The sequence below is a fragment of the Camelus dromedarius genome, chromosome 12 (genome assembly GCF_036321535.1).
Source record: "Camelus dromedarius isolate mCamDro1 chromosome 12, mCamDro1.pat, whole genome shotgun sequence".
Taxonomy (NCBI): Eukaryota; Metazoa; Chordata; class Mammalia; order Artiodactyla; family Camelidae; genus Camelus; species Camelus dromedarius.
In genome coordinates this window covers 49,584,013-49,593,569 of record NC_087447.1, presented here as the reverse complement: position 1 = coordinate 49,593,569, position 9,557 = coordinate 49,584,013, and the positions used below count along the sequence as shown (strand labels likewise).

The following is a 9,557-nucleotide window of genomic DNA, read 5'->3' as shown; positions in this document are numbered from 1 at the left end:
GGAAATGCTGGCAGGTAACTGCAGATAATACCATGCGGCAGGCCCACTATGTGCTGACTGGGAAATTGTTTTGGCAAAATAGTGGGCCTGCCGCGTGGTATTATCTGCAGTTATCTGCCAGCATTTCAGGGCCTGACAAGGACTATTATAGCAAATGTGGCTTAACAGAAGGAGTCCTTGTCCCCAGGAAGAATGACATGGAATTTCTGATCCAATCATCTTCCATGCTCTGATTAAATTTCACTGAAAAGTTTTATTGAAAAAAAAATTTGTACAAATAAGTTCTTGGTTTGACAGCAACAAAGGCTCAATTACCCCCTTTCCTTCCCATCTTTGAAAAATCTATAAAAGGGAAAAAAATGTTCATCCCCATGATGCCTGACCAGAGTTTGCCCAAGCGCCCCCCACAAACCATGAGCTATTTCCTGACCCCCTCTCTGAGGCCAGGGCCATTGTGGGGGTACCTGTCCCAGGGGCTGCAGCACCTAGTTTTATAGTTGAGGGAAGTTGGGAGAAAATTGGGGGAGATCTGGGGAGGGGGCTGAGGTGGTGGTAGTGTCAGGAAAAGAGGATCCCCATTCCAAGAGGGCTTGGCTGAACCCCCAACTCGATGCCGTCTCACAAATGAGAAAGCACTTGACTATAAATATGAACACTGATTGAGGCAGGCTGGGTCCCCAGGACTGAGGGCAGGGCTCAACAACCACTGCCCAGCTCCCACAGGATGTGGGGTCTCTGGGCTCAGCATCATGGGCCCGTGTCCAAGCAGAGTGACTTCTGGCTGGGAAGGTCTGCTCAGACACACGGAAGCCCGCTCTTTTTTCCCACCCCCACCCCAGGGACTGTCCAAGGTCGGTACCTCAGCTCCCCACCCCCATAGCACCCATGTGTCTCAGGAGCCTTCCACTGCCCCCTGCCACCCAGCGCCCACCCTGGGGCCCTACAACTCGTCTCGCATCTTGTCACCCTTGGGCCGGACCAGGCGCCCGATGAACAGCAGGGAGCCGCTCTGGGCATCTCGGACCAGGAAGACGAAGGGGTGGTCGGCGTAGAAGAGCTTGGGGCTGCGCAGCTCCTCACGTCCATAGATGTCCTGGTCGAAGGGGTTGCCATCTGTGTCCCATTCGAAGGCAGTGGCGTGGAACACGCTGGCCAGGTACAGGTCCTTCTTGCCCGACATGCGCGACAGGTCTGCCTTGTTCTTGTCGATGGCCTCAGTCAGACCCAGCCCAGCCAGGTGTTTCTGCAGGACCAGGTGGGTGCTGGTGAGGCCACGGTGGGCAAGGCTTCTAGACCCTCACCCTCCATCCACCCAGCCCACTGTCTCCTCCCATCTGATCCTCAGAGCAGAGGTTACTACCCCCTGGCTACTTGCTGTATGCCAGACATGGCACAGTACATCAAACTCATGACAAACCTGCAGGAGCTTCTGATTGCCACTGCACACATGAGGAAACTAAGACTCGGCGGGGAAAGGCAGAATTTATGCCTGGCCCCACCGAGCAATCATGACCTGTGCTTCTCAAAGTGTGGGTAGCGGACAGCCAGCCAGGGCAACTTCTGGGGGCTTATATGAAATGCACATCCCCTGACTTCAGCCCAGAGCCACTGAATCACAGTCAGGGAACCTTTTTTAACCAGCTCTTCAGGTAATCCTCCACACACTCGAGTTTGAGAAGGACTGAGCTAAGGACAGCTATGACCACATCACTCTGTGGCTTAAAACCTTTCCAGAGTGATATGATGTCTGGGGTTTGCTTCAAAATAATCTGATGGAGGAGGAATGGGTGTGTATAAATGAATCCTTATTGGTCATGAGTTGATGATAGTTGATGTTAAGTGATGGATACATGAGGGTTCCTTATACTAATCTCTGTATTAATATATTTTTAAACATTTTCATAGTAAAAAATTAAAACACACACACACACCCTTTCCATGGCTCTACATAGCCCCTGAAAGCAAATACAAGCTCTTTCATGTAAACTGTACTCGCATTGCAGCCTCACCCCTTAGCATGCCCGACCCTGCTCTCCATTCGACAGCCTCCCTGAAACTGCATCCTCAGTGGCGTCTCTCTGTATCGAAGCACAATAAAACGAGGCATGCCTGTACTGTGGGGCACTTCAGACTCAGAGATAGCACAGCATAAGATTAAGGGCATGGCTTGGTGCCAGATGTCTGAGTTATTGCCTATGTGACTTTGGATAAGTTATTTCACCTTTCTGAGCCTGTTTCCTCATCTGTAAAATAAGGTTGATAGTCCTACCTAATAAAGTTTTGAGGATTAAGAGTTTAATACATACAAAGTGCTTAAGAAGAATGCCTGGCATATAGCACGTGCTCAATTGTATTTAGCTACTGATGTTTTCATCCTCTTCCCAAGGACAAGGCCCACGCCTCTTCCCCTGGCAGAGCCCAGTACTGCTTGGATACCCAGAGGGTTCAGGACAGACCTGCTGAGCTGGTGAATGGGTGCCCCAGGCGCTCTACCCCCCCGCAAGCCCTGCAGGCCTCTGAGTTGGGCCACCACTCACCTGCAGGTCGTGGGTCACCTCCACCACACCCTTGGGCAAGGAGATGGCAACAGCCTTCTTCTGCATTTTCCCCATCCAGATCTTCAGCTGCTCTTTGGTCAGCATCTTTTCAAGGCGCTCGAGGGGCTCCACATGGTGGGGCATGATAATGATGAGGCTAGAGAGCTTATGGGCCAGGGGCATCTCCACAATTTGTAGCTTTTCCTTCTCGTCATCATAGTAGTTGTAGAGGCCTGAGAGGAGAGCAGAGAGGGCACTGGGCACGCCATGGGGTGGGGGTGGGCCAGGCCCCAGGCACCCTCAGACCTCCACTTTGCCCCCCAACCTGCTCTGCAAGGCACCTACCTGTCCGGTGCATCATGGTGACACCCACGGTATAGGAACGGGTCACCATGAAGCCTCGATTGTCCACCATCTTGTGGTGGAATCTTTCATCCCAGTGTGCTGTATGGGAGGTAGAACACAAAGTCAGGAATAGATGCCCCCTGAAAATGCTCCCCCAAACTGCATACCCTGATTTATCCCTGCTACAGGACTTTGTTCCAGTCTTCAGGGCTCAGCCCACAGCCCACAGAGTACATCTTCCCTGCTTTAGCGGGTGGGCATCTTGCCCCAGGACATACAACTCTCTACAGTCAGGGCCTGGCTGTTTCCACACAATAGGGAATGCCTTCAGAAGGACCATCTTCAGCTCGACTACCACCATGTCCACCTCTGCCCTGACACCTGTCAGGCATTTGGGCAATGTGTTGAGCTGGACTTCCCATTCCATCTGAGGTCTGTGCCCCAACACTGCCCTTAATTCTTGTCTGCAACTCCTGTCTTTGTGGTCCCCCCCAAAAAATGACTCAAAAAAACATGCATATGTGCAATGACCTGAGCCTTTCCCTATGTCACATCCGACCTGTGTTCAAATTTGGACTCAGCCACCAATTGGCTGCAAGACCTTTCACCCCTCCTACCTTGGTCCCTTCATTTGTAAAAGAGGGGTCACCTCATTCTCACAGCATACTGTGAGAGGAACAGTGCTATCCATACAGGTACTCAAAAATACACATTAAGCCCAAGTCAAATCTTCAAGATGCACCTGGGCCACTCTCGCTCCCTTATCCTCTGTCTATGGCCCACACTCTGTCTATGGAGTGTATATCTACTTTTATTTTAACCTAAGCACTCAACCCCCACACCTCGTGGCCCTTCTCTCGCCTTCTGGAACAGCCTATAGTCTATGTAGTATGTATCTCTTTAAATAAATCTATATTTACTCAAAAAAAAAGCACCTGGATCTGAGTGTGCACTCTGCTCCTCCTAGCTGAGCTTCCTCACCTGTGAAATGAAGGGAATACCACCTGCCCCCAAAGTTGCTTTGAGTATTAGGCATGATCACAGGTAGGCCTTTCTCTAGCTCATTACTGAGGCAGAATTAGTTACTGAATTTGATTCCAAGACAAGCAACAGCACTTTGATGCAATGAAACACCGCAGCAGCACATCATATGGAGTCCTTCAGCTGAGAGTGCATCTCTGACCCATTCCTTTAGATACAACACTACACCTCTCTGAATCTAGTCTCTCGTAAGTAAGAAGAGTTCATTAACAGGGCCTCCCCCTACTCCACAGGTTGTTAGGTGAGGACTGAGTTAGCAGCAGCGTGGTGCTTGGCATGGGAACACTGATCTGACTTGCCAGAGGCGGGGCTCCGGGGAGAGAAGGGCCCTCCCAGCCCCGCCCCACCCCTCTGGACTCACGCTTGAAGAACATGGCGTTGACCAGCAGCGCGCCGTCAGTGCGCTCCACGTCCTTGGTGACCTCAGGCAGCTTGCCGTCGGTGGTCTGCGCTGCCCACTCGTTGATGGACTGGAGGGCACTGCGCTTGTCGCGGAAGTTGATCTTGGAGTGCTCGCAGTTGTAGTGCTGCTTGCTGCTGCGCACGAAGTCCTCGGCGAAGCTCACCGAGCTGGGCCCATACAGGCGGCTGCCCAGCTTCCAGGTCACGTTGCGCGCCGTGCTGTTGCTGAGCGAGCGCAGCAGCTCGCCCAGGCCCGCGTGCACCTCCTCGTCGCGCAGCTGCTCGGCGCTCAGCACCGCCTTGGCCTGCGACGCCGTGGCTGCCTTGCCCCCCAGCGACACGAGCCCCAGCGATGAGGCCACCACCACGGGCGACAGCAGGATGTTCTCCACTGCCTGGTCCTTGGCCATGGCCTGGTACAGGCTGAAAGCCAGGCCGGCGCTGCGCTCAGCCAGTGTGGCCGCCTTGGGGCTCAGCTTTTCCCCTGTGCCAGAGGCTGCGTCAGCCGCAGGTTTCTTCACCTCCGCGGCCAGGGCCGTGGCCAGGAGGCAGCAGGTGCTGATGAGCAGGAGGGCACGCATGACTGGGAGGACGGTTGTGAGCACCACGAAGACCTGTGAGGGCAGAAGAGAGAGGGCGGCCCTGAAACCCTAGTCGTTCCTTCCCCAACAACCATCCCCAGCCTTCTGGCTGCCAGCATGTCCCCTGGAGAAGGGAGCAAGGGCGCCCAGAGCTCTGGGGAGCCTAGACCTAACTCAGGGTTGCCCAGATTGGAGGTCTCCATCTGCCCACTCTCTTAAAGGCCTTCTTTGACTCCCTATCCAAAGCAGGGTTCTGGGGAAGTCACCACCTCAGCCCTATTGATTTCCTGCACTGAACTTACAACATTTAGACTTCAGCATTTATTACATACTATTTCCATCCCTAACTAGTCTGTAACCTCCAGAAGGACAGGAAACGTAGCCAGTATGATTTCCCTCTATATCCCCAGCACCTAGCACGCAACAGGCCTCAGCTGTTGCTGAATGAACAGAAACTAGGGCCACTTGGCCAGACCTAGGGTCCTTAGTTTGTATACAGTAGCTCTGATCTCATGCAACCCTGGGGACCTTTTCCAGTGGAAAAAAAAGTGCTGGATGGGATGAGGGTCTGTATGAAACTCAGGAACCTAGACAAAGGATGTCATGTCGGACAGAGGTATAGGCTTGCTCCTCCCCCCATGCCTTTCCTTCTGCCTTGGGATGTTAATGAGTCACCAGTTGGTTCACTCATTAAATGGGAGAGCCCAGATGCTCTACTCTGCTGCTCCAAGGTTAAGGGTGACCTTGAGTTTGTATGTGTGCACATGTGTGTGTCTACCCTCTCTGAGCCTCAGTTCCCTTTTCCAAGCTGGAAGGGTCTAGGTCTCCATGCCCGAGGCTTCTATCTTGGCAGAGACTTGCCTGCCCATCTGCCCACACAGCCCCTGGAGCGGATGTAAAATCCCCAGGACAAAAACTGGGATGTGGGGGAGGTAGGTTTCCTGAAAGGAAGGATACTGGGGGAGGGGGTAAGTCACAGCTCAAAGGAACAGTGATACCCCTCCCCTTCACCAGAGGCTGGTGGCCAGGTGTGTGTTCGGTCTCCCAGGAAGTTGGGGCCAACTCAGATTCCATTCTGCCCTCCCACATGACAGTCATCGCCACACAGGCCATATGCTCTGTGGCTTCAGGGTTGCCCTCAGGACTCCTCCCCAAACCAAAGCAGTAGCAGTGGCCCCTAGGACAAGCTTCTCTCCTCTCTGTGGCCTCCCATCAGAACAGTCTCCACGTGGACTTATTTCCACACTCCACTTTCATGCAGCAGGACAGAAGGGCAGATGACAGGGCACAAAGAAGGGTTGGAAGGAACTGTGGTAGAAGCTGGGATCCCACTGCTCTGGCAGATCCCATCTCGTGGTCCTTAAGAAGACAGAGAACTCAGAACCCTAGTGGACAATCCTCAGGACTTCAGCCTGCCTGGGGAGCACTGACCACTCTTCAGAAGACTCTACTGCTGCAGCCATCTTGTGAGCCCCGGCAAGCCCCCCCTTCCTGGGCTGCCACCTCCTTGGAGGTGCAGTGCAAAGGAGAAGTAAAAGGTACATGGGGAAAGGTAGGGGAGGGAGGGAAGGCCATTGAGCCCACAACTGCCTGGGGGAAGGTATGAGAGCGATCCATAGCCTAGAGGACAGGTTGCGGAGGTAAGACAGAGTTTTACCTTGAATGGATTGGGAAGGGGTTATCTTGGCCCAGGCCGCCTTCCTCTCAGCCCTAGCTCCTTCCCTACCAGACCTGAAGCCTCAAAGGCAGAGTGGCCATATAATTATTGTACAAACAAGGACACTTAAGGCAGTAAAATGGGACACTACTAATTATTATGCCAGGACAACAGGCATATGATCCTCCTATTCAAAGGCCTTAAGCCCAAACAGCTGATGCCAGAGCTTAGACCTCTGCAGAGGCCACCAGCATCCCCTTGAGAGATAGTCTAGGAGCCCAGCTCACAGCCCAGCCACGTGGCAGGCACTAGCTTGACAGCCCCCACCCCTAGGCAACCAGAACCTCAAAGGGCTGGGAGGGGCTTTGTGCAAAAGCTCCAAACGACTAGTTTGGGATTCCTCAGGCAACCGCACAGCTGCGCTCCTGTTCCTGCATTCCTGCTCCAGCTCTGAGTGACGTGGCAGGCTGGAAATCAAATTATCTCCACTAGCCAGCAGAGGGGAGCTTCCAGCCCGGGAAGCAGGATGCCTGAGTTCAGGTCCCAGGGGGTGCCATGGAGCCTCCCTGGCCCTAGCTCCAGCTCACAACATTGGTCTCTGCAGGGAGATGCACAGCTCTGGAAGAGGGCTGCCCTGTTAAAACCCAGCAGCAGGAACGGAGGAAGGCAAGTCATTGCAAGCAAGCCAGCCTCCCACAGCCCAGCCTGTGTTAGAGAAATTCCAGCCCTTAGGCCAAGGTTAGATGATTTATAGTCCCACAAAGAAAAATACACAATCACAGAACCAAGGGCTATGCCCAACAGCTAGCCAGACTGAGTCGAGACTGGATTCCAGATTTTTGTAAAAGAGAAGGGAAGCAGATGCTAGGAGGGCCACCAGAGAGGGTCTCAAACCCTTGAGGAGATCTAAAGTACCTTGAAACTGCCTCAGGAGGAGGTCAGTGCCTGCCTTTTTCATTCTGAAAGAAAACAGAAGAGTGAGGAGGATGGGATAGGGCAGAGCTGGGCTGGTAGTGAGGAGGGGCCTGGGAAGGCCCAGCCCCCGTATGGGACCCCAGTCTGCACTGCCCCTGGCAGAAGGAAGGCATAACTTGGAGGTAATCCACTTCACTGTACAGTGGGAGAAATGAGGCCAGAGAGGTACAGAGAGCCATCCCTGGTCCCGCAGGGATCAGTGGGCCTCAGGCCTCCTACCACAGGGCTCCTTCCTCCCAGAAGCTCCCACAGAGCCCCTCCTAAGGGCTGGAGGTGGTGTCTTGTTACACAGCCAGTAAAAAAACATTTCTGCTGGGAATCCCGGTGACCAGAGACAAAAGGAGAAAACCAGGAGCCCTCAGGAAAGGGGGATGGGCAGATGAACCATCTGAGGACAGGAGGGTGTGGTCCCAGCCGTAGACTTCCAGGGAACCAAAGGCACCCGATACTCCTCTGGCCTCCATTCGGGCCCTGTAGACCAGAGGGACCAGCCGGAAACCCAGGAAGAGGAGGGGCCAGGCCTTCTGGCAGTGCTGGAAGCAGTTTCATTCTTCTCCCTCCACTCCAGCCGCCTCAGGAATGTCCCTAAGCTGGGGGGCAGGGAACCCCGGCCTCTGGAAGTAGCCTTAACCCTGCAGTTACTCCAGGAACCAGGTGGCAGTGGACAGAATTAGAGTGGGTGACGCAAAGCTTTCTAGGCAGCTCTCCATCCTCCCTTCTGTGGTGGTATGCAGACCTGGCTGACTCCTCACTCCCTTTTTGGAGGGAGATGGGGGACACTGGTACTGGCCAAGTCCACCTTTAGCTGCCATGACCTACACATGCAGGCTGCTGATCAGAAATGGAGCCGCCATGGGTGATGCCTCCCAACCATGGGGACCCCAAAAGCCAAAACTGGCCCCCCAGGAAAAGTCAAGACTATTTCACCTCCTTTACTACCACCCTACCTCAGGAGGCTCAGATGCCCCCCCAACAGGCCTGTGAGGAGATTGGTCCACTGGCACCTAGGCCTCAACCCCACAACTGGAAACACCCTGAACTGCAGAGCTGGCCTGGCCTCCCTGTCCCTGCTGGAGGGGACTCCAGACCCCATCTCCTCCCTCCTTCATTCTGCAGATGGATGAACCCAGCATCCTGGCCCCCAGCCCCACTGTTCCCTCTCTGCCATCACCACCCCTGCCCTCGACTTCTAGGGAACCCTGCACTCTTTCCGGGTCCTCTGAGTCCCTCAATTCCCCGTCCCGGCTCTGATCTTTGCCTTACCCCTCAGGCTCGTTCTGCCATCACCATCTGACCCCGGGTTCTCGATCCTGAACCTTCCAGCAGCCACCGAAGTGCCAGGGACTCCAGTTTAAGGGCTTTAGTTTGGACCCTAAACCCTCCCGGCGGCCGCTCGCCGCCCTTATTCCTTTGAGCACCCCCAAAGCTGCTGCCGCTCCCCTGGCCGCTCCCGCCCCACCGGGCCGGCCCCCCGCCCCTCACCTGGCGGGCTGGGCTGGCGCGGGCACCGCAGACAGAGTCTCAGTCGAGCCGAGAACGGATTCCCCTCTTCGCCGCGCCCCCGATCTCCAGATCTATATATGGCGTCCCCCTACCCCACCTCCCGCCCGTCCCGAGAAACTTCTGGAAAGTTGGAAAAGCTTCCGGAGGGCGCCCCGGCTCCGCCAAAAAAAAAAAAAAAAAAAAAAAGCCAAAGACCTCCCCTAAACCGCCCTGGCTCCCGCCCCCTCCCTCTGCGGACGATCTGGCCCCTGGGTCCTACTGCCCCCCTCATCGGACGGGGTGGCTGCGCCCTGGGAGCCCCAGCCTTGAAGCTGGGTGCCTGGGAACCCCGCGACTGCAGAGCGCGCGGGCGTCCTTCGACTCAGCTGAGGCTCCGCACCCTTGTGGGAGTTTGAACTGCTGAGCTGGAGAACACAGGAGGCTCCAATGGTCCAGCTCTCCAGAGAGGAGCCCACTCACACCCCAAGGCTCTTTGCATAAACCATGTTACCCCTGATCACACATCCATTCCTCCCA

General features: G+C 54.8%; 1 protein-coding gene across 1 annotated transcript; it reads right to left on the bottom strand.

The window, feature by feature from the left end:
• Positions 1-233: 233 nt before the first annotated feature.
• SERPINH1 (serpin family H member 1) lies at positions 234-9,211 on the bottom strand. Its single transcript, XM_031460370.2, has 5 exons — positions 9,021-9,211; positions 4,285-4,939; positions 2,883-2,981; positions 2,538-2,770; positions 234-1,243 (listed from the first exon to the last, which is right to left on the bottom strand). The coding sequence occupies exons 2-5, from the start codon at positions 4,904-4,906 to the stop codon at positions 941-943; spliced, it is 1,257 nt and encodes a 418-aa protein (XP_031316230.1). The 5' UTR covers positions 4,907-4,939; positions 9,021-9,211; the 3' UTR covers positions 234-940.
• Between the last annotated feature and the right edge of the window lie 346 nt (positions 9,212-9,557).

What these genes read in the sequence shown, in the direction of transcription:
- SERPINH1 (XM_031460370.2), bottom strand. Translation starts at nt 4,906, where the DNA reads ATGCGTGCCCTCCTGCTCATCAGCACCTGCTGCCTCCTGGCCACGGCC. An exon ending in CAACGCCATGTTCTTCAAGC is followed by an intron (nt 2,982 to 4,284) that starts GTGAGTCCAGAG and finishes CCTCCCATACAG; the next exon opens with CACACTGGGATGAAAGATTC. An exon ending in AGGTGACCCACGACCTGCAG is followed by an intron (nt 1,244 to 2,537) that starts GTGAGTGGTGGC and finishes CTGGTCCTGCAG; the next exon opens with AAACACCTGGCTGGGCTGGG.